At 42.7% G+C, this 25,672-nt stretch overlaps 1 protein-coding gene across 2 annotated transcripts in view; it reads right to left on the bottom strand.

Annotated features, from left to right (window-relative positions):
• The window catches only part of Adk (adenosine kinase), a 407,022-nt gene that overhangs the window by 7,263 nt on the left and 374,087 nt on the right, over positions 1–25,672 (bottom strand). For both annotated transcript variants that reach the window (XM_075949366.1, XM_075949365.1), the window contains exon 10: positions 16,302–16,388. In XM_075949366.1, the coding sequence (XP_075805481.1) occupies positions 16,302–16,388 (87 nt within the window). The remainder of the gene's footprint in view (positions 1–16,301; positions 16,389–25,672) is intronic.

The raw sequence follows: 25,672 nt of genomic DNA, 5'->3' as shown, positions 1-25,672 counted from the left end.
CAGACCCCGATGCTGGAGCCACAGATAGTTGTGAATGCCATGTCAGTGCCGTAAGCACTGGGCCACCAGGGCAGCCCTGGTCCCTCTCTCTGGTTAGCTGTACACGCACTGCCTGCTCATGCATTTACCTGCAGGCTGCAGAGCATCTTGCTGGCTTCTTTGTCTTGTCACTCGAGAGGAAAACTGCTGTAAACATTTGTGTACAGGTTTTGGTGCAGACGTAGGTTTTCAACTCATTTGGGCAGCCAAGGAACACACCTGCCGGCTCATATGGCAAGCATATGTTCGGCGTGTCAGACACTGCCAGGCCACCCTCCCAAGTGGCCACCCTAGCTTTCACTTCTCCAGTGGCGAGTCACAGTTCCCGGTGCTGCTCAAGAGAGGTAAGAAAGGATTTCCTCTGTTTTGAGAGAGCACTCATGTAGACCAGGTTGGCCCCAAGCTCACCATATAGCTGAGATAGCCCTGGACTCCTGATCTTCCTGTCTCTACCTCCCGGGAGCTTTGATTATAGGCGCCTGCCACCTCATGTAGCTGTTTTTCCCATTATTTTTAAATTTTTATCCAGGTATAGTGGTACATGCTTGGGATCCTAGTCCCTAGGAGGCTGAAGACAGTATGTCTTCTAATCTAGCCTGGAACCGAACCTTCTTCTCCCTGCCTGTCAGGGACTAGGTCACAATAGTGAGCCCCTGTCTCAACAACCACAACCAAACAAGCCCCCACCATGTTTACTTATAAAGAAGCGACTGCACGGGGCTTCTGTACTTCACCAGTGCAGCTACTCCTCTCTCTAGCGCTTGCTTGTGATCTTCAGGGAGTCACACAGTTCTACCTCAGCTCTGCAGCTCTCTCCTAGGGCTTTGGTTTCAGGACTCTGGACAGGTACAGCGATCTAATTAATCACCACTTCCCTGGCCTCGCTCCAGCTTGTTCACTGGAGGATCAATGCTCTTTATGTGTGAGCAGTATCAGACTTCACACTGTACAGTAGTGACAAGTTAATCACACAGTTATTAAGAGATAATGTGGGAGTAGTAACACAAGTTATCATGTAATTACCTTTGTTCTTAAAGGCATTACCATGCAATTAAAGCAAACCTGATACGATATTTTAGAAAGCAATAGTACCGAACTCTTTTCCTGTCTACATGTGTGTGCACACACATTGTTCTCTGCCATTTCTAGGTCAATTTAGTTTTCCAGTTCTTTATTTTTAAAAAGATATCTGCCTTTTAGAAGCTGGGTGGAGTAGCTAATGCTTCATAGTGGGTCCAGGCTAGTCTGGGTTACTAAGTGAGATCCTGTCTCTATCTATCTATAAATACAAGTTCTCTCTATATTCCTGGCTATCATGGAACTTGCTATATAGACCAGGCTGGCCTTGAACTCACAGAGAAACACCCAGATTTTGGTGCTGGGCTTAAAGGTGTGAACTACCACGCCTGTGGACAAATAACCTCCCAACAAAAAAAGAAAAAAAAGCAAAGAGACCTGCACTTTAGTGTCAGCTCTGGAACTTTCTCACTCCCACTGGCTTAGGCTTCTTCGCCTGTACCCGCAGACACCAGATCCAGGCTGCCACATAACGCGGAGGCTGCTCACTCACAGACTGTTTTTGTAAAGGTGGTATATCTGAATATCTAGATGCTGGGCTAGATACCAAAGAATTCAAAGATAATATATAGTGTTTGTCTTTGATTTTCTACTTTCTATATATTTGGAGACATCAAGAAACACTTCCTGGAGAAGGTGTCATGAACAGGGTCTTGGTGGGTGCTCTAAGAGATGGGCAGCTAGCATTCAGCCATTGTGCTGTCCTGTCTCCTGGGTCCTGACAGCATCATTGGCTACGTAGCATCCCCTCATAAAAGGCAGCTCTGCCCACCTCTTCTCTGTAACTCTCTTTCCTCTTCCCCTACGCCTGTGTCCAGAGGCCAGTCTCTCCCATGGCCTCTCCGCTTTTTCATTGCTTCCCCATAAACTACCCTGAACGTGTGAGCCCTGTCACATGATGCTCCCCCCCCCACGCTGTTTTTAAAATTATAACAAGGATATTACACACAAAAGAAACAGGAGGGCATGCTAGAACAAAGTTTACTTTGGAGACCAGGAAAAAAGGGCAGTTGTGTTCAAACTGTGGAGAGCAGGTGGTGGTGACCTCCAGTGACGTGGAGCAGAGAGCTGGACGCTTGACCTTGGCTTACAGCATTCTGCTCAGGTAACTCTGGCAGAAGCAGTGTGAACTCACTAGGAGCAGGAGGCCCCTATAGCATGCCGGGATGCTTCTCTAAGCACTGTGCTAGGAACAGCTGCTCCTGTCACATACCAGGAGAGCACAGCACAGACCTACTGTGAGCTTCAGCTTTGCACTTCAGTTGTGTAAAGTATTTGAGGCCTGGAAGAGGAGCAGTAAAGACAGAGCTTGTCGCTGAGGTGAGGGAAGGACACGGACAGAATGTCACAGAGTTAGTTCTTTTAGACCATTGCAGGACTTTCTGTGCCAATCCAACATGAAGCCACTGCAGATAGAACCCTGAGAAAGACATAACTGAACTTCTCCCCAAAATGATTATTTTGGCAATGAGGAAACGGACTGGAGTATAAGACGGGGTAAACATGAAGGTCAGTGAGGGAACATGGTCAATTGTTGGGAGCCCTTGAAAACCATACAGATGACGAGGAAGCTACATATGAAGTATGCGAAAGTACCTGTGCAGAAACGCAATTCATACCCAGCATCACTGAGGGAGGTCAGCCGAAATGTTCTGTATATGCCAATCAATTATCTACTGGACCAAGAAGTGGCATCTGAGCCACCATGGGCAAAAAACTTATTGTCCTTCCAGGATCTCATGACAGCAGTCTCTGTGAGCCTGGCGGCAGACATGGAAACAGCCCAATGAAGACGTGTTCCCAGCCACCTGCTGACCCAGGTCTGCTGTCACTCTCTGGCTACACCCAGTCAAGACCTCCAGTTCTTGTTCTTGTTGGAGATTCTTCTTGTAAGAGGCGCCAGTTATTGATAAAGAACAGCCATTTTGTTTAACAGAAGTGGGAATCCCAGGGTCAAAGCTGCTGCTGTCTGGTTGGGTGAGGGCTTCTTCTAATGAACATGGAGGAAGGTGAAAGGGGGAAAGGAGGACCACAGCTTGCTTGACGTTGCTTTAAAGACATTATTAGTATTGTTTTTAGGCCCTGATGAAGGCTTGGCAAGCACCGTACTATTGAGCTACAACTGTGGCCCCTGCAGCCTTTTTAATCCCATTAATGGTCTAATCAGCTCGTTAAGGCCCTAACTTTTAATATCATCATACTAGGCAACATTTGATTTTTGGGGGGAACATTTTAAATTGGAACATTTCCCAAGGTAGTTAATGATGGGGCTGAAAATCAAACATTTATTGAGGTATTTTTTTTAAACTATATTAATTCATCTTATTTTTAAAAACATAGATGGGTGTTTTGGCTGCATGTATGTATATGTCTGCACCACATGCGTGCCTGGTACCCTTGGAGGCCAAAAGAGGTTGTAGCATCCTCTGGACCTGGGATTACTGATGGTTGTGAGCACCACGTGGGTACGGGGAATTGAACCGCCCTCCCTCCAGCCTCAGCTACTGTTAGAATCTCTAGGTTATTAGAGTCTTTATGATTATGAGCGTCTTTACCTTCCTCAAAATTTCTTGACTTGAAATGGGGCTCTGCTACTTTGCCAAGCCGGATGGAGACAGTACCCTGAAGCTAACGTGTGACAGTGCCACTGTCCTCTGCCCTGTGCCTGCTCCCAGTGCCCGTGGCTTCCGCGTACAGCAGAGACATATTCTGAATCAAAAATCCATGTCATTCCCTTTTCCTCTGTCATTAGACACTTTAATATAGAGGAAAGGAACTAAATACAACTGTCAAGAGTCAATTTCCTCCTCGACCTTCTGACATCTGGAGAGCATGAGCCCTAGTGGGCCCTTTAATGTAGCAAATCTTACAGCATGCTACTTCACAGTACTACATGTCCAAAGAAACACAAACATGGCACCAGTTCAAAATCAAAGAACCCACGTCTTCTGTTGTCTTTTTGACAGACAGTCTGTTACTGCAGACATTAGAACTGGTCATCCCCTAGATCTCATAATCTCAGTCACTTAGGCAGCAGGAGGAGGAAGCAGTGCAAGAAGGCATGAGAAGTTTACTCTAAAACACAGAAAAATTACTGAAGACATGGGAAAACACACTAAGTGCTCAAACTTATTTTATGCTCATTGTTCTAAGTGAGTGATTATGTCCCCCCCGCCCTGTGATGTTTTTCTAGCTATTTGCAAGATGGCAGGTGGAGTGTTTGCACAAAACCAACGTTTCATGAGGCCTGAGGTGAATGCAGTTCCTTTCCTGTGGCTCAGCCTTGGTTTGATGTGCACTGACCTCAATCATTAAGATTACAATGAAAAGAGCCCCAGAGATGACTCAGAGGGTAGAAGCACTTGGCACTCAAGCCTGATAACCTTAGTTTAATTCCACATAAAGTACAGGAGAACACTGACTGTAGAAAGTTGGCCTATGACCACACACACACACACACACACACACACACACACACACACACACACCTGCAGTGAAAAACAGAAATATCTTAGAATCTTCTTCAATGAAAGTATTCAGCCAAGTGTGGCAGTTCCAGGTTAGCCTGGGCTGTACAATGAGACTCTCTCAAAACAAAACGTCCCCACAAAAACCAAAACCACTCCCCCCAGTTCCAAACAAACAAACAAACAAACAAACAAACAAAAAAGAGATACATTTAGAAACAAAACATGGTACAGGCATTTTTACATGCCTGGTCATGGTGCAGGATGAAACATATGAGCACCCTAAAGATGCTTGCATATTTTTGCTTCCTCAAAGCCATGTTTTAAGTTCTGCCTGAATTATGCCTTACCAATCCTCAAGGCTGCCATTTCAGGAAAATCACGTTCAGCTCTCTGTCTTTGCCCTGGCTTTGGCTCTGATGGCTCAGGACGGCAATGAGCACCTCAGTGCCTGCAGCCATCCCATTCCTACGTTGGAGAAGTCGCAGCCGTGAGTCCTGTTCTTCCTAGTTATTATTACTCGGGAAAGCTTTTAATGAAAGCTAATTAGCTACAGCCCCCTCCCCCGGCGGTGAACTGATCTCAGGGGCTAAAGTTGTACTACGTCTCATTATCCTCTGCAGGCTTTCAGCGATGTCTCAGAGCCAGGGCCGACGACAATGAGAAGCGGTAGTGAGATCCACCCACCTTGGCCCTGCACTAAGTCAGCCTCTCCATCTCCAAGTAAAATCAATACTCTGTTTGAGTAAACACGCTTATGGCTTTATTAGGGTGTCTTACTTGTTCTGTAACAGCTACTTGAAGCTGTGGTAACAAATCGACTCAACTCAGTTAAACCTAGAGAGCTGGTAAGAGGCCCATCAATAAGGCTGTTATAAAAATAAGCTGCAGGAGATCAGAGAGCTGGAGCAAACAGCCTGGGAATGTCAATATTCCCCCTTAGAGAGGAGGACGGCACAGTGAGATCATGTGCAAAGTCTTCCCTTCCCTTAACGATGCTTCTTGTTCCAGCTGGACAAATGTTTCTACTTCTTGTGCACAGCGTCTCTGAGTGAAATTTGTACTAATTCCCCTGTGGATCTGGAACAGGAAGTCGACATAAATACAATTTTTCAGATTCTTTCTTTGGAGAAATACTGTGGTCAGGTGGCACACTGTGCCAGCATAGCCTCACCTTCCTTTCTTGATGAGACTAAACTGTCACCATCTACATTCTGTAATTTCAACAGAACGTTCCTTCTTGAAATAGTTTCCGTGAGGCTGAGGTTGCCTTCAGAATTAGGCCTTGGGCGCTCTTGCACTTGGTAACAGCAAACACTGTTGGCTTTAGTGGAAGTATATATATGCAGTGTCTGCTACCTATTAGAGCGAGATTGCGTGGTGGGTGCGGCTCTAACAAACTGGGACATCTCAGAGATCCTCTCAGAGATGCCCAAAGACTGCTTAAGGAACTAACATCTGGCAGGAAATTCCTACTTTCTTTTGGCTAGCTCAGATCATCCAGATGTGAAAGTCATGGTTTCCTTGGACTGAGAAGAGCCAGATGTAAGCTTTCCTATTTTCTATAGGTCTACTCAGTTCTGTTTTAACCTCATACTGACTACAGCACACCTACCAACTAGTTATGAATTCATGTGACATATCCATAAAATAGAAAAACATCTTAAAGGGAGAACAAATAAACAAACATTAAGTGTTCAATTAACTTAAAAAGCTACCGTGTCTGCCAACACTAGGTCCAAAGTTTAACTATGTGTTGGTGCAAGGGCTGACTCGTATAGGAAATGAAGGAGAGCAGAGGTTCCTTTGTGATAGGCCAACATATTTACACCCTCATCACAGAGCAGGTAAATGAGAAGGAAGGAGGTGATACATAGACACATGGTTTTGCTTCAGTGTCTAAGCAGTCTCCGTGACGCTTATTTCCTCTTCGTTACGGCTGTGAACGGAAACCTGTTTAGTTCCATTGCCTGTTGTGTGGGATAGAAGTGCTTGCCTAGCATGGTTTGATCCCTGGTCCTCTATAAACTGGATAGGTGGTGCACCAGCAATCCTCACACTGGAGAAATGGAGGCAGGGGGATCAGGAGTTCAAGTTCCTTTTGAGCTACATAGTGAGTTTAAGGATGGCCTGGGCTACATAAAATCCTCACTCAAAAAGAAGAGGATGAAGAAGAGAAGAAACAGCCATAGCAGCCGCCCACCAGGACTGAGGTTGTAGATCAGTGGTTGAGGCAATGTTATGGTTGCTGGCATAAGAATTCATTATATCACTATATATATTTCAATAACCTACACCTAACTACTTCTCACACCAAGTTGATCCTAGATATTTAAAAGTACTAAATGACAGACATAGTTTTAATTTTCCATTTTATGACCCAGAAATAAAAACAGGTAGTTCTAAACTTTATAAAATGTTAATGTTGTCAGGGCATGGTGACGCTTACCTTGAATCCCAGCATTTGAGAGCTAGAAGCAGGTAGATTTTTGTGAGTTTCAGATAGACAGGTATACATAGTAAGATTGTCTCAAAAAAAAAAGTTGACTGGATAATTAAATGAAATATGAACCAAGGGCCTGTGTTCAGACCCTAGGTTAGGGTGCTCATCCTTCTCACACACCTGAAGTGAATAAAGCTTCTAATTGGTAATTATATGCTATTGGGGGCAGGCTGATTCAGACTTGTGCTGACAGTTTATATTGTGTATTGAGTGTCAGTGCACATTCATGTAGGGATCTGAGATGAGAAGAGGGATCGAGTCCCTGTGACAGCAGTTAGAGGCAGGGTGAGCATCCTCATATGGGTGCTGGGAATCCAAGTCTGGTCCTCTTTGAGAGCAAGAAACCTCTTATTGCCATGTGACAGGGTTTCACTGTGTGTACTTCTGGCTGTCCTGGAACTTGATCTGTAGACCAGGCAGGCCTCACACTCACTGAGATCCTCCTGGATCTGCCTCCCAAGTGCTGGAATTAAAGATGTGCGCCACCACCGCCTGATGTTAAGATATCTCTCAGGCCCGCACAATTATTAACACAACTAATGATCAAAGGATAATTTCATTTCTCCACAGCAGAAAGGACAAGATTTAAAACAGAATACGGGGGGGGGGGGGCAGCCCTTCCCTAATAAAACAGAATATACTTATCTTTATGAAAACCTACTAGCTTGTCCCTATCTATCCTGGTACTGACTTATTTAAAAGCTGTTATTAAGTGGGAGACATGGCTTAAGGTTTACAGTACTTGCTGTAAAAGAAAGAGGGCCAGGATTCACATCCCCCAAACCCTCAAATTACTCACTTGTAATTCCAGCTTCAGAAGGCAGAAATTAGAAAACCCTAAAGCAATCTGGCTAGCAAGACTTGCTCTGGTTTTGACAGAGAGACTGCCCCAAAGGATAGGGTAGAAGAGTGATGAAGGAGGATATCAGTCTTGGGCGTGTGCATGCGAGCACACTCACACACACACCACCTCACATACATATACATATACACCATGAAAAGAAGGATGGAAGAAGGAAGTTAGGAAAGAAAGACAAACCTCAAATCAATCAAACAAAGACAAGAACACAGCCCTCTGTTGTGGGCTGGGGACAGAGGAGTTCTGGGCTTGACTCAAGCAGCACACTCCTGGAATTGACATCTGGTGACCAAAGTATCTGAGGAGACCTTGTGTTAGATGAGGCTCTGTTGTTTTTTTTTAAGTGATTTTTTTTTTTTTATGAATTGGTGTTTGCCTGCATGTATGTCTGTGAGGTGGTCAGAACACTTGGAACTGGAGTTATAGACAGTTGTAAGCTGCCTTGTAGGTTCTGGGACCTGAACCCAGATCCTCTGTAGGGACAACCAGTGCTCTTGAGTGCTGAGCCATCTCTCTAGGCCATGAGGGTTCATTTTTAAAAAGAGAAAAATAAAACCAACCAACCAAACAACAAGAAACTGTCATGTTAGAGGCTGGTAGTAGTCTTCAGGCCAGTCATACTGGTTCCTTCCCCCACTTAGAACAGAAGGCGCCACGTGACCTAGTGAGAGGTGTAATAGAGCCACTGTGGGGCTTTGACAGTGATGCTGGACATACCCTTCCTTCATCTCAGCACTCTCTAAGGCTGAGGGACCTGTTCAGCACAGGGTGGCCAAGTTTCCAACTTAGGTTTATCTAAAGAAATTTTTGTTTCAGCTCACCAAGTTGTGGAGGGAGTTGCTGTATCATGGTGTCTTTCCACAGTAGTAAAACCCTAACCAAGACAGCATACAGAGCTCTTGTATGATAATGGCTCACACCATTTTAGTCTTAGAACATTCCCTCCAGACCAAATCTTTTGAATTCCACTTTTATTTGACAGTTGTTTCTAGATGAAAACCATGTAGGACATTAGATCTTTGATAACAAAAATTTTGTCTATGAAAAATTTCAAACTTCATTCTAAAATTACTCTGCACTTTGTATAAACTGAAGCAATATTGAGTTTCTCCCCTCTCTCGTGCCTGCCCCTGTACTTGCCAGTGCTGGAAAGGATAATCTTGACTTCTTAGATTACTAAAGACCCAGGAAATGCTCACATGGACACAGGCCGCTTCCTGCAGTCTGGAACTCTGCTCCAACTATCTTCTCTCACTCTCTGGGCACGTGATAGCCGCAAGGTGTGACTATCTCTGCTCCCTTGTATGAAGTTGCTCTCACGTCTATGGTGACTTCCATATTCCTATGACCAAGTCAATTCCGTACCTCACTGGATGGTTTTAAGATTTTTTTCCCTTAATAAATCAATCAAGGGGCTGGAGAGATGGCTCACGGATAAAACACTGGCTGTTTTGAAAACATTCCCAGCACACACATGGTGGTTCACACCTGTCCATAGATCAGTTTCAGGGAATCTGACATCCACACACCAATGCACATAAAATTAAATGAATTATTTTTTAAAAATCAATCAAAACAATATCCTACTAGAGTAGAAAGACAGGGAAGGTGTCGCCAGTGCAACAGGGCTGCTCTAAAGCCGTCATGTAGACCGTGTAGACCACCTTCAAGTCAGTCCTGAGGAGGCAGTGGTCACATAAAGGCTTTGATTTCTGAGTATAAAAGTGTGGGAAACAACGCACCAAATGCCATCGCGTCACTTTCTAGCTGTGCGAGCAGAGAAGCAAAGAAAGGTGGCGTCACACAGAAAACAATCGCAAAACAAAACAACACTGTCTTGTGATTTTTTTTTGGCAATTCCATACATGTATATAATGTACTCTGATCATATTTATCCCTCGTACCCACTCCTACACCCTGCTCACTCTTGCTAATCTCCCTCTTTCCCCAGCAGACTCCCTTCTAGTTCCATGGTTTCTCTTTCTTTGGGGGGTGGGCGGGTGGGGATGGTCCACGAAGTTTAATTAAGGCTGCTTACATGAGTAAGGAGCAGCTTAGCAGTGGCTACAGGACTGAAAACACTCAGAGTTGTTCATCCTCTGTATAAAACTAGGAAGCAGCAATTAAAGAGTGAGGATGAAGGCTGGCAAGATGGCGCCTCTGGTTACAGTGCTTGGCATCTAGGTCTGGTGGACCGAGTAGTCTCCAGGTAAAGTGACTCTGCCTGCCCTGAGCCATTTCACTGGGTCTGGAAACAATTTTAAAAAAATCAAAGAGCCGGGCGGTGGTGGCGCACGCCTTTAATCCCAGCACTCGGGAGGCAGAGGCAGGAGGATCTCTGTGAGTTCGAGACCAGCCTGGTCTACAAGAGCTAGTTCCAGGACAGGCTCCAAAACCACAGAAAAACCCTGTCTCGAAAAACCAAAAAAAAAAAAAAAAAAAAAAAAATCAAAGTAATTTTCTAAATATGAATTAGACAATGGAATTTTATTAGATGAAAAACAGAATAGATATTTGCACCGTGGTCGCTAAGTAGCCTTAAGAGTCTTTTACTTATTATAGGTATTCTGTTAGGCAATACATTCCCTTAGTTAAAGTTATGGTGTGAATTTTGAGAATCAAAAGTACTCAGAGGTAACACAGATTTTTAATTCTCAAAATACAATGCTCTAAGCTGGGTGGTGGTGGCACACGCATTTAATCCTAGCACTTGGAAGGCTGAGGCAGAGGCAGGCGGATCTCTGTGAGTTCGAGGTCAGTCTCGTCTATGGACAGCCAAGTTCCAGGACAGCCAAGGCTGTCTCACCAAAACTAAACCCTGTCTCACCAAACCAAAATCAATTCCCCCAACACAAAACAAACAAACACAATTATAAACTATTGCTGACTCTTGATCATCCTTGTGCCATTTTGTACCCTAAGAATGCTGATCTTTTATCCGAAGGGCACCTGGACACCATCTGTCCACACAGTGGACATAAACCATATGACTAAGTTCCATTATATTAACACAGGCTGGTATTGATGCCCAGTGGGAACACATTGGTTAGGTCCCCTTTCATTTGTTATGATTTTTCTTCTCAGTCTCATTTACTGGGAAGAGACTTTCACTGGGAACAATGACAGTGCCTGTCACAAAATGTTCTCAGTGTTTCCATTTGTTCCTATGGCAGTGACAAAGGTTCCAAATGAAAAGACAGACCCGCTGTGATAGAGAACAGCAGGACAACAAGAAAATTTCTCTGACCTGGGCAATTAGGAAATCATAGTTAGAAATTATAGGATTTCTCTGTTTCAAAAGGTACAATCCTGACACTTGGGCTCTTGAGGGAGAATGTGAAAGGAGTGGTTTCATCATCGAGAAAGAAAAGAGCAAAGGTCACAAGACATTCCAAATAGAGCAAGGAGGTGTGCTTGCCAAGGCCAATGGAACTGTGAATTTAATTCGTGTAAACCGGGGGTACTCACAAATTATAGATGAGATCCCATGATGTAAGTGTATATCTTTTAACTTGCTAAATGAAACACACAGCAGTTTGGTACTGGGTTATCTGATTAGCACAAGGTAGCTAGAGTGATGCTTTAGTACAAATCTTGAAATTTATGAGAAAATTATTGTACTTCCGAGAGTTAAATCACCACCATAGTTTGCAGACTGGAATGGAGATATGCAAAGTCACACAAGACAGAAATACTTGAAAGTAACAGGATGAATATATTATCTGTCTAAAGATAGAATACATCAATCAGAAAGGAGATATGTTAATCAGGCAATGAAGCAAAGAAAAAGAAACTATTTAGTAATGGAGAAGTTGCCACTGCCTCTCCATTTATGTCAAAGATAGGAATTTAACAGCCGGGTTACTCCTAATCCCAGGAAGAAGGCTCTTGCTGATAAGGAGATGGGAACCTGGGGTTTCAACCAATGGATTTATTTATTTATTTTTGAGCTATAAAACCATTTCTGTTTTAAGATACATTTGTCAGGTAGCTATGTTGGTGCAATTAAACAGCTGCTTCCTACAGCCTGTTTGGACTTCACGATTATTAAGGGGTTTCTGGTCTGGCTTCCCTGTTTGCTCCTATGCTCCATTCTGTGCTGCTGCTCGGCACACAGCCTTCCGTTCTGCACTTGCAGATAACAAAAGGCCCTCTTCAGTAAATGAAGTCATTTTTCCCCCGATTCTCTTTAGCATGCCAGTGTTTGGATGGAAGGCTGGCCTGTGGCTCTTACCCTTACTGAGATCTCTCTCAGACCCCATTTCCAGAAGTATCCAGGGCGGTGACTGAATTGTCAGAGCACCCACTCTAAACACAAACTGCAGAGGTTTGCAGCTGAGCCTGCTGCTGTGCAGCACTAGACAGCAGGCATGCACTTTACTTTCTCTTTGCCTTACTTTTCTTATTAGTAAAACAGGGTTAAAAATAACCGGTCTTGGAGGACTGCAAGTTTGAAGCCAGCTTGGCTTACACGGTGAGTTCAAGCCCAGCCTGAGTTTCCAAACCACACGGTCTGGGGCTAGTGAGATGGATCAGTGGGTAAAGCATTTGGTGCCAAGCCCAATAACGTGAGTTTGATCCTAAAACTCACATGGTGGAAGAAAATCACAGCTCCTGCAAGCTGCCCTCTGACCTCCACACCTGTGCCATGACATGTGGTTGTCCATACACATACAAACAAATAGAAAATAAGCAAATGTAACAAAAACAAAGAACACTAAAAATAAGGTCTTGGAATGTAGCTGAGTGGTAGAGTGTTATTTAGTTGACCCACAGCCTTGGAGCTGGATTCCTAGCCCTTCACAAAATCTACCCCGACCCCAACTAGTTAAGGTAGAATATAAAGGTTATCTACTTTACTATTATAAAGTGTGACTCACACACACAGAATGTGTTAACTATGCCAATATGAACATTCAACCGATAACTGACATTAGGGTGTTGCTTCATTTTAGGACCTAGTGTTAACACTGCGCAGTCAGCAGAGTAAGACCTTTGTAGTTTGTTTTAAACACAGAGTAGCAAGTAGCCCTACTGGCCTTGAACTCATTATGTAGTGAAGAGACCTCCCACTTCCACCCCTGCCAGTGTGCTGGTATTATAGGCATGCACAGCCCTATTTTATGTGGTGGTAAGGATTGAACCAAGGGCTTCAAGCAAACAAACTGAGTGCTCTACCTACTGGGCTCCATCCCAAGCCCCAGTGTGGGTTTATAGTCAGAAAAACGGTTGCTAATTCCAGCATTACCAATGACATAGCTTTGACTTCAGCTTGCCTTCTAGTCCCCCATTATATATTTTATTTGTATGTATGTGCAGCGCACGTGTGAAGCTGTCCTCCTATGTAAGAGGAAGTTGAAGCTCCAGACCAGACACTGTGAGAAGAGCAATATGAGTGCCGGGAGCTGAACTCACACCCCCTGGAAGAGCAACAAGTAGCCTTAATTGTTGGGTTATCTCCTTAGCCCCTTGGCTTCTCTTCTATAGGGCTTCACTATGTAGCCCAGGTTGGCCCACCTTAGCCTCCTGAGTGCTGAGCTTCTATGTGTGTACCTCCATGCCTATCTTAGTCTACTTCTATCTTAGCAGTGTGTTGTGAAATCCAGTGCTTGGAGCCTGGTTCAATCAGAAATGAAAGATGTTGAGAATGGTGTTCTTATTTCCAGGGGGTCAATGGAACGTAGCCCCTGGGGAATTGGAGAGGCGGTCTGTTTTCAGTTTAACTGGAGAACTACACAACAGCCGTTTTATTATTATTATTATTGCTGCTGTTGTTGTTGTTTTAAAGTGTTACTTTCTGAAAAAGTAAACCCCACATATAATTTATAAAACCCAGCCTACCCACTCTCTGGCCCATCATTAAAATGTCTCTGTATGAAGGCTCAGTTGGTATGCTGCTTGCCTAGCTTACACAAAGCCCTGGCAACACCAAACAGGCATGGTGGCACATGCCTGTAATCTCAGTACTCAGGAGGTAGAGGCAGGGGAATCAGTAGTTCAAACTACAGATAAGTTCAGGGTTTGTCTGAGATACTTGAGACCATTTCAAAACAAACAAACCAGAGCCCCTCAAGACTTCTTTCCTTTATATTTACCCAACAATGCCCCCAGAGAAAACCTGACAAGGGTGTGAAAACAGGCGTAAGAACCTGAGATGACTCGGAAGGTAAAGGTGCCTGCTCCTAAGCCAGATGATCTGAGTTCAATCCCTGTAAGTCTATAGATATGCGGGGATTCCCACAAGCTGTCCTCTGATGTCTACACACACTCTGTAGCACAGGTATGCCCACTTCACATGATAGACAAACAAACAAATAAATCTTAAAAAAAAAATACAAGCCAGGTGATGGTGGCGCACGCCTTTAATCCCAGCTCTCAGGAGGCAGAGGCAAGCAGATCTCTGAGTTTGAGGCTAGCCTGGTCTACAGATTGATTTCCACACCTAGGGCTACACAGAGAAACTCTATCTCAAAAAACCAAAACCAAAACCAAAACAAAACAACAACAACACCAAAAAACAAAACCCAAAAAAATCCAAAAAACAAACCGCGAAGAAAAATATAAACGAACCACAACAAAACCGCCAGGCAGCACAACCTAATGGAAGTGCCAGAGTGTTCTGGACTAGTTCTCTCACCGCAGTAGAATGTTCCAGCTTGGCTTATAAGAAAAGCCCCTTCCCCTCACAGTCTCTCCATTCTCATTAAGAACTGTGGCACCGCAGGCACCAGCTGTCTGTAGTGTGCCCTGTTGTTGCAGGGCTAGGAAGCCCAGAACACCAGGGCCAGAGGTAATAATTAGGTGACCCTCGTATCTGTGAGAGCCTCATTAGACTTCCTACTAAATGTCAAATAGAATCCATACTGCTTTGAAGAGTTAAAGTTCTTGAAAATCTGCACAGGATACAACTGGACTTAAAATCCTGGTTTAACTGATTCTCAATCAGAAAACCACTATGGTTTCCTTAATGTATTATGCAGTATGGCTTAATTCTGAATAAAATATTTTTAGCTTTCAAAGATTTACAGCTCTGAAGAATATAGCTGTAGATTACTCTAATATTATTATGGACGAAGCCTTTCTGTGCCAGGAAACCCAAACCAAGCATGCAGTGGGATGCTGACAGTTATTCACACTTTTCTGAAGAAGACAGGGGCCTGAGATAGCTCAAAAGGTGCAGGGGTCCCCTGCGAAGCCTGACATCCCAGCTGGGTCTTTGGCACTTAGACCTGGACAGCAGGACTGACCGCCAAAGGTTGTCCTCTGACTTTACATGCACATGTGTGTTCGTGTTAGTACAACATATGCACACACATAATAAATACAGTAGAAAAGAATAATAAAAGCTTATTGGGTAAGAGAAGAGGAAGTGAGATATGGGGTACCTGTTTTATGACTGGTATAAGAAATTTCAGAGAAAGAAAAATGAAATACTTTCATTGGTAAAAAGGCCATTACAATGAAACAATACCTACATTACAATCATCCACGGTTCATGGCCACCCTTCAGTGGAAGGCATTAACAGTCATCCCCACTGGCCCTTAAAACTGTTTTGAGCACTCAGGAGGCAGAAGCAGGAGGATCTCTGTGAGTTCGAGGCCAACCTGGTCTACAAGAGTTAGTTTCAGGACAGGAACCAAAAGCTACGGAGAAACCCTGTCTCGAAAAATCCAAAAACAAAAAACAAACAAACAAAAAACTGTTTTGAGCCTTGTCTCATTTATCAGGGTTGGCACTCAGGGCTCTAAAGCCTTCTAGAGACAGCCTGGCTCAACTACACTGCACTTTGAGTAATTTATACTTAAAAACCTACCTTTCCCCATCTCCTTTTTGAGTATTTACTCCCCAAATGATTTCATCCTTATTAAATTTGCTCCTTGGATTTTTTTGTTGCTTTTCGAGACAGGGTTTCTCTGTGTAGCCCTGGCTGGTCTTGAACTCAGAGATCTGCCTGCCTCTACCTCCTGAATGCTGGGATTAAAGGCGTGCGCTACCATACCAGGCTCAAATTTGTTCCTTACTGAGCCTAAATTAGTGAAAAACTTTACTGTTCCTAAGTACCACACACACCCACTATCAGGCACTGAGGCCTCATGGACTATCTATTATACTTGCTGTGACTCGTTTATGTAATTCTGACACAACTACTCTTGTGAAAATGACTAGGGCACAGTAGCATATTATCCCTGCAGTAAAACCTCCTTGCAATACAAAGATAGTAGTAGTTGGAAGGAGCACTGGGAGGTAATTACTTAAAAAGAGAGATAAAAGGTTGTTAAATTAATAAGTCTTGTCTTTTGGCTAGAGACAAGGGTTAAAATGTTTGAGTTAAACATGAAGTAAGTGAGTCTGTACCTCCAACAAATGCATCTCCAGCTCCATTGGTGTCAATGATTTCTTTCTGGTTTTGATCCAAGACAGCAAAAGCAGTGACTTCATTTTCTGTAACGAAAGCAAAAGGTAGATTAACTTCTCTTCATAATGCTCAGTACATAAGATCACCCAGCAAAGCTTGACACTCCTGGAGTTTTGCTAGTCAGAGAATTAGCCTGTGTTCTGTACCGGAGGCCATGGGAACCATAGTGCAAAGCAACACTTTGTGTAATTTTCAACATTGAGATGGTGTGTGTATGTCTTACAAGAGCCACACCCAGATAGCTTATGTTCCTGGGGAGACTGGAAATGGTAGCAGCACTCTCTTTTGGACAGTTCAAATGACTGAACAGAAACTGTGAGCAAAAGGAAGTATTTCTGTGCACTGGATCACGAGCCCTACTAATCCTCAATCCTGGTTGGGTTGCTGGCAGTGAAATCTTGGGTCCACTGAAAGAGCTTCAAATTTTAAAATGTAAATAATAAGACTTGAGCACCGTTCTACAGAAAATCACAATGGCACACTTCAAGCCCATGTCAAAGATTATTGATTTTAGTTGGTTTGTTACAGATAACCTAATCTGGTTATCTTTTGCCAACTGCCCAGAAGCTAACAAAAGACACAACTACAACAAAATGTATGGGCAGAAGAGTAGGGACAGTATGTTCTAGAGCAGTCTGAACTACTGATTTCCCCTGCCTCCTGAGTACTGAGATCATAGACATGTGCCACCATTCCTGTTTTATGTGTTGCTAGGAATCTAACTCTAGGCAAGCAGCATACCAACTGAGCCTTCATGCAGGGACATTTTAATGATGGGTCAGAGAGTGGGTAGGTTGGGTTTTATAAATTATATATTAAAAAAGTAACACATAATATTAATAATAACAATAACAACAACAACAAAAACCGTCCTGTAGTTCTCCCTACAGACGAACCTCATTCAGGACTCTAAGCTTGGCCCATGACAGCTGTGGAGTACTATGATGAAATCTGACATCTGCAAATGACTGTACAGTGTTTTCTTATTGGACTTATTGAACTTCTGAAGTGACATATTTGCATCCTATGGAGACAGACATGGCTAATGACTTGTAAACTTCTACCTCACCTCAGAGCAAAGAGGTAGGAGATCTTAAAACCTTAAGAAAGAACTTACCGAGAAAAGGTCTTAAGAATGCTGGGAATTGAACTCAGGACCTCTGGAAGAGCAGTCAGTGCTCTTAACCACTGAGCCATCTCTCCAGCCCCGGCATTTAAATGTTTTAATAACTTAAGACTTTTCTTGACAATGAGACATATCTGCTCATGGCAGCACAAATTACAAATTAGGATGATGGGCATTGAAGAAACTTGTTATGGAGTTTGCTTTCAAAGTAGCAAGGCTAACCATTTGGGCAAGAAACTGCTCTTGCTTGGACTGCTTGACTGTATGCTACATAAACTTGACATGCAGGGCCCACAGAAAAATGACCGCTAAACTTTGCCAAAACAAGGCAGGATGGCCCTTCAGGGTTCTTGTTTCACAGAAGAAAGTGCCAGATCCAGGACATGGAGGAAGCCAACTTTGCCAATATAGGCATGACAGTCCTACAAATTTCCTGCTTCACTGAAAGGTTTGCAGGCTGAAGATTGATACACCAACATTACAGAAGAACTTTGGGTGACTCTCTAGGCCAGATACCTCTGTCATTTCTAGAGTTTTGGAAGTTGCTTGCTTGCATTTTCTGTTTACTCAGGTGATATTATATCCTTATGGAGTCTTTGATGGAGTTGAAGACTAGATAGCTATAATTAATTTTCCTTAGTTATGATAAAATATAAATTAGATATGAAACCTTGGACTCACAAAGATAGGATAGATGATAGAGTATTTTCTTTAATTTTGCAAAATATAAATAAATAGACTAAATATTATAACTGTAATTCTTGCTTGATAACTGTTTTGTTACATGCGATTTTACAATGATAAAGTTAAAACCTTCCTTGTTGATTAGACAGAAAGGGGGAAATAATGTGGGATGTCTCTCTGTATTCTGTGAATATGTGTTGTTCTCATTGGTTGATAAAGCTCCTTTGGCCTGTGGCAAAGGAGGACAGAGCCAGGTGGGAAATCCAAGAGATACAGGTTAAGAAGGGCAGAGTCTTGGAGACACCAGCCAGTCACCAAGGAAGCAAGACATGTAGAAAATAGGGTAATACCTCGGCTACATGGGAATACATAGATTAATAGAAATGGGTTAATTTAAATGTAATAGTTAACTAGAAATAACCCTGAGCCAATGACCAAGCATTTATAATTAATATAAGCCTTTGAGTGGTTATTGGGGAACTGGCAGACAGGCGAGAAATCTCCATTTACAAAGCTGGTTGTGGTGATGCATACCTTTAATCCTAGCACCTGGGAGACAGAGGGATTCGAGTTCCAGTCCAAATAAGACTATAATACTGAGACCCAGTCTCAACCTCTCCCCCCGTAAGCATAAAACCAATAAACCAAACCAAAATATACAAACAATAACCCACACAAAAATAAAGTATTGGAGGGCAGAAGGGATCAGAGGCTACACCCTATCTCTAAAGAGCTATTATAGTAGTGGTTAATGGCGTTGGTAGGCAGAGAGAGGGGACTCATTTTCTACAGTGGTATGTAACTGCAGGCAAACTACCCATGCTCTGGTGAATACCCTATACTCATGCAAGCAACTCTAAATTCAGTCAGAAATAAAACACAACAAAAAATACACAATAAAACAAGATAAGATGAAATACTCCCACTCCCCCAAGAGTCTCACTGTGCAGCCCTGGCTATCCTATAACTCACTATGTAGGTCTGGCTAGCCTTGATCCCCCTGCCTCTGCCTCCTAATTCTTGGATTAAAGGTGTGTAGCAGGATAAGAGGTAAGAAATGCTTTTTGATATTTTACCATAGGCTGGTACAAGGTAGATATATTAGTTACTTTTAAGTGGCCAAGACCAAAATAAATTTCTGAAACACATAAAAAATGGATGGCTCCTGAGGAAAACTGCCTAAGGGGATTTCCTGGCCTCCACAGGCACACACATGTATATCACATATGCATAAAAATTAAACACATACTAAACTCCTCCCAAACAAAGAGTGGGTCAGCAGGATGTTTTAGATACAGAGCTTGCCACCAAGCTGATGACCTGCGCTCCGTCCATCCTGCAGAATGGACATAGAAGGCTGACTCCTACAAATTGTTCTATGACCTCCACATAAGTCAGACTCTATGGTCCGATAAAATATTCTTATTATTAACTAATTCATTAGTTAATTGATTAATTGAAATAGTCTATTTAAGAGCTTACAAGGCCAGGCATGGTGGTACATGCCTTTGATTCCAGTACTTGGGAGGCAGAGCCAGGCGGATTGCTGTGTGTTTGAGGCCAGGACAGTGTACATAGCTAGCTCCAGGAAGTTGACAAACAAACAAATGATCTTACAAGTACTGGGCTGAGAGTATAGAGATATGTGGGGTAAGACCGAAAAGTTGGGAATGACCGCAAGTGTTCATGAAGCATCTTTATTTTGCAATAAAAATATTCACAACTGGTTAATGTAATGATTGCACAACTGTCAACACAAGAACAGCTCTTAGAATATATACTTGAAATGAGTGAGTTGTGTGATATGTGATACCTCATTGAAGGTATTTAAAAAGATATAATATCCAGGCTACTCTGAACACATGAAGCTCTTTCTAAATTACTAAGCAGAGAATGTTTTACTGTTGCATTATAGACTATTGTATAAACACACTGGTGTAGGAGGTCCTTCTGTTCATGTGTTGCTTTTATTGGTTAATGAATAAAGAAACTGCGTTGGCCTAGTTGATAGGGCAAAACTTAGGTAGGTGGGGAAGACAGAACTGAATGCTGGGAGGAAGAAAGGTGGAGTAGGAGAAAGACATCATGGAGCCACCAGAGACAGACGTGCCAAATCTTTCCCGGTAAGCCACTGCCACGTGGGGCTACACAGATAAACAGAAATGGGTTAAACTGAGATGTAAGAGTTAGCCAATAAGAAGTTAGAGCTAATACGCCAATCAGTGTTTTAATGAATACAGTTTCTGTGTGGTTATTTCGGGTGTAAGCTAGCCGGGCAGCTGGGACGAACAAGCGGCCCCACCCTGCAACAAACACATTATCATTTATTTCTCAGTCCTTCACAGATGGACTTGCAGGTAATCTTTAATCTTTCTTTATCACACACAATGCTGCAAAGCATCCAAGCTTTTATCTTGAACATCATTTGAATTTAGTTATTATATTTAATAGGCAATGATATCATTCCTACTTTACCCAGGGAACTGACACAAATAAACCAAGTTGTTATACTAATAGCATGAAATGTGCCTTAACGAATAGGGAAGAAATGAGACACAGGAAATGCTTCTTCTCACTAGGACGCACACATCAGGATATGAGCAAAGATGCCCCTGCTCAGACTGCCCTAATAAACAGGGTAATGAAACAGATGACAAACTCTTCTAATAATGAAGATTTATAGAACAATCCTAATTAACAAGGACTTTGGGGAATGAGGAGCTCCGAGTTAATTTAATTTTCTGGTTAACTAAAGAAAATGCAGAAAGTCTTTTTAGTTGGAAATTTTTCTAAATGTATTAAGGGAACATATTAATTTATGGCATCCCTGCTTTAATTAATTTATGGAACTCAATGAAAATTTTCTTTGAGAATAGAGAATCTTACAGTGTATATGAAATCATCCTGAGCATCGCTCCTTCCTATAGTTCTCAAGGCAGAAAGTCTTCCAGGAGAAGCAGGCTGAGTAGAATGTTGGGAATGTTTACATTAAAGTCTAAAACCAACCATGGTTTATCCTTGATTTGGACTCAGCTCCTTTATTTAATACGTGTTTATTAAAAGGTTATCTCATGTCAGGGATGGAACATGGACATGTCAATGGTACAGACCAAACTCTGGCTTTGATGGGGCCTACACTCTGTCAGTAGATGTCTCAGGAATGGTGAAGTGGTACATCAAGACCAAGCATGACAGCAGGAGAGTTAAGGTGTGATGTTTCCGAGACGATGAGGAGAAGGAGGCCATGTGACAATCCAGGGTTAAATTGCAGACAGAGGCTGTGGGCTAGCAACAAGATTGATGGGTTGGCTGTGTCAAAAATAAAGTAGGCTCTGTAACTGGAGTATAGTGAGTACAAATGTTTGTTTCTTTTTTAGTTTTTCAAGACAGGGTTTCTCTGGGTAGCTCTGGCTGTGCTGTACTCACTCTGTAGACCAGGCTGGCCTTGAACTCACAGATCCACTACCTCTGCCTACCAAGTGCTGGGATTAAAGACATGCGCCACCAGAGTCCAGCTCAAATGCTTTTTTAAAAATTTGTTTTTGAAGCTCAAGGACATTTTTACTAGAATTTGAAAGAATTCTAGGCAACCTGTAGATCTTCAAATCTGCCTGGAGAACAGAGAGGAAAGAGCCATGCTGTTCTAAGCTGGAGAGGGGGTCAGACACATGGCTGACAGGCAGCCGATGGCTGGAAAAAGCATAGATGCCCAAATCCCTTTAATCCCAGTATTTAGGAGGCAGAGACAGTAGGATCTCTTAGTTCAGTTAGAGTCCAGCAATTTTTCGAGACTTTGAAAGTCAGAGGTTTGGATTTGATGCATGGGAAGATGAGAGGCAACTATGGTCTTGTGAGTGACACATTGTGCTAAGGGTGTATACTAAGTGCTGTATACGCCACCTCATGTAATGTCCACGTAGGTCCCACAAGTTGGGTACAGTTAGATGACTGTAGAAACAAACTCACTGAGATTCACAGGTCGTCACCTGCCTAGGGGCTCATGGGAAAGGCAGGTCTTTGGGACAGAATGAATGAGAAAGAAATAGGAAATGCAAATTTCAGGTCACTACTCAAGCAATATTATTGCCATTTGTGTGATCACAACATAACAGGTTTTGATTAAGCATTAGTTAATTAAAACTGAAATTCCCCTAACCCTGATAACTAAGTTTGACTAAATTGCTAAAACTCCCTAAGAAAGGTGGTATAACATGATCAGGATGACGAGCCAGGCTTGGTTACCTGATTCTATGCATCCTGGGAGAAAAGAAGCAGGTGTGCTGATTTAAAATACACTCCGTGCCCTAGTCACAATGTTACTGAAATTAAACTTTATCTACCATCTAAAAATGTAGTGTAGAATTCCCTGATGATTTAGTCCCTTTCTTTCTTTTTTCTTTTTTTGGTTTTTCAAGACAGGGTTTCTCTGTAGCTTTGGTGCCTGTCCTGGAACTAGCTCTTGTAGACCAGGCTGGCCTCGAACTCACAGAGATCCGCCTGCCTCTGCCTCCAGAGTGCTGGGATTAAAGGCGTGCGCCACCACAGCCCAGCGATTTAGTCCCTTTCTTAACTACCTTTCTCCATAAGGAGTACACTGGACAGCTAGGTACTAGCTACTCCCACAGGTGTGTGTGTGTGTGTGTGTGTATGTGTGTGTGTGTGTGTGTGTGAACTCTTATCTGATTTTCTATGGGGTGCAAGAATTCTGGCCCTGGAACCTGCTAGGGCCGGGGAATTACTGGTTTTAAGGATATACATGACCGGGAACATTTGTAATGAGGAGGACAAGGAAGAACGGTGTAGAACTAAGAACAAATGTAGAACAAGGAGAACAGGAAGACTGAGGAGATTAGAATAAGGAAACATGGACAGACAAGTCCCGTTTTGAGTAGATTTCTTACCCCTCATGTTTTAACCCTCAGATTTCTAACCCCTCTTTAGCTACTTGTGGCGTCTTTAATTGATCCCTCAAAGAGAATCTTAAAGACAAAAACTTTTAAGGCTCTTATTATGTGTAGTCTACCTGCATATCAAGATCTAGAACCATAAAGCTTAACTACTGAATGATTTGGCTGCATTAGGGTTACAGGTGGCCACATGGCTGTCACACTGGCAGGCATGGAACTGCAGAAAGGCCTGTACCCAGTGCTGTAAAGATTTTCACCACTCAGGAAATTTCTTTGTGTCCTTTAGAGCCAAACTCCTGTTCAAATAAAAAGAAGAACCAAAAGGCGAGTCCAAGGATAAGAATATAAAAATATAGATTCCAGAAAGAATATAGAAATAAAGAAATATAAAGTGCTAAGCCTAGGAGAATGAGAACAGACTGTCAGCAGCTTAAGGATTAACTATTAACCGTGAATTACTCCACTTTATAACCCATAGCTCTATTTGCAAGGCTGAAGTGGCCCTCTGCAGGCTTAGGGTCGCTCAGCAAACTGAGGATCAGCTTTTAGATACTCACCTCCCCCGGCCACTCATGGTCAGAAATTGACATGAGCTGAGGCAACTTTTAAATGATGCATGTACACGACTTCTGACTTTTTAGTTGTCTATTGTCCCATACCCTTCCCTGCTATGCGAAACTGGCAGTGTCAGGGGAGGTACAGAGCCTTGGCAAACACTGTCAAGGAACGCCAGGGAACAACAGTGGACTAAATACAAACACTAGTTTAACTGAAAAGCTCTGTTAATGGAAATTGCAAAGAAGGGCAATTTGTATCTGAGTTTTACCTTGAGATTGTAAAAGTTCTTTTGTTATTGCCTAATGCTTGCTATAAAAGGAGGAGTTCAGAAACCGGCCTTTGCCATAGCCTTACAAGTCCATCTCTCTGGCTGTAGTCTCAGCCAGATAAGCTTTTTATGACCCATGGAGATTTATTTTTTAATTTTATATTTTTTTCCTGGAATAAAGTTTGTTTCTGGTTTGACTTTGGGGGGTCAATCCCCCTCCTCGTGTACCCGACAATTCTAGATTCTATCACTGTAAATCAATACTGTTTGGGGCCAGGAGGATGAGTCTGTGGGTAAAACACTTGCTGCACAAGCTTGAAAGTTTGAGTTAGGGTCTTCAGAATCAATGTGAAGCCGGACGCAGTACACAAGTTTCCTTCCTTCCTGTGTGCACAGCATGCTGTATAGAAGCTCATGCGGCAGTCCCGAGTGCATTCTGTAGAGTGGGTCCTTTTCTCCACCTTTAAACGGGCAAAGGCACCAACAGGCTGGCCCAATAGCATGGGATGGGAAGTGAAAAGGGCAGACTCTTTGGATGCTACAGGGCCAGCTATCCTGGAATAAGTCTCAATGAACAAGATACCTGCTTTAAACAAGGTAGAGGAAGGTCAGGACCAACATCCATGCACACAACAGAGATTGAAAACAAAACCTGCAACATGCAAAACAAATCAGAGTTTGCCCTAAATTTGAGTAAATGTACTTATTATTCTGTATATCTGGCTTACGACCTAAGCTCACTTTTAGGAATTTTGAAATTTCTTCATATTGCTATGAATATCACTCACCCACTCTAATAACTGTGCAGTGGTGTGTGCAGCCTTCTCATATGGCTGACTCTGCATATATCAAACATTCCTTAAATCTAATTGAGGTGAAGGGGTAGCAGCTCATGCCTGTAATCCTAGGACTCAAGATGCTAGGGAAGAAGGATTGCTGTAGGCAGTTTGGATGCTCACCTTAATAGACCTGGATGGAGGTGGGTGGTCCTTGAACTTCCCACAGGTCAGGGAACCCTGATTGCTCTTCGGGCTGATGAGGGAGGGGGACTTGATTGGGGGAGGGGGAGGGAAATGGGAGGCGGTGGCGGGGAGGAGGCCCCTTTAATAAATAAATAAATCTTTAATAAATAAATAAATTAAAAAATTAAAAAAAATTAGACTACTTAGAAATTTTGGGGACAATGTACACAAATAGACTCATTTTCTGTTGTTCATGTGAGTTTCAGATATACAACAACAACATGCTTATTTGGGTGAGATAAACAAATATGAAACAGATTTAAATAGGAGCTTTGCCTAAATATCAAGTTCATGGGAATTGTATCAATTATATAATAAATAGTAGAAATGTTAAAAAAAAAGGATTGCTGGAGGATACACACTGAGTTTTAGGTCAGCCTAGGTTATTGAAAAATAGACTCTATGTTAAATAATAATAATAATAATAAACAAACACTTCTGATTCCACCAAACTAAGTGATGCCAAGAGAAAAGTAGGTTTTTAGCACTAGAATCCATTCGTGAGAAAGGGCAGGAAAATCTCGTTATTATTCACTAGAAAGAAATCTAGCTATAGAATGCCCATTATGTTTCCTCTTGGCATAAAACTGAACTGGGGTGGGAGGTACTTCTGTCTATGTGTTGCTTTTATTGGTTAATGAATAAAGAAACTGCCTTGGCCTGTTGATAGGGCAGAGTTTAGGTAGGCAGGGAAAACTAAATGGCATGCTGGGAGAAAGGAGGCAGAGTCAGAGGGAAGCCATGG

The sequence above is a fragment of the Microtus pennsylvanicus genome, chromosome 15 (genome assembly GCF_037038515.1).
Source record: "Microtus pennsylvanicus isolate mMicPen1 chromosome 15, mMicPen1.hap1, whole genome shotgun sequence".
Taxonomy (NCBI): domain Eukaryota; kingdom Metazoa; phylum Chordata; class Mammalia; order Rodentia; family Cricetidae; genus Microtus; species Microtus pennsylvanicus.
Note: the sequence above shows the minus strand (reverse complement) of the source record. Positions and strands in the feature narration are given on the sequence as shown.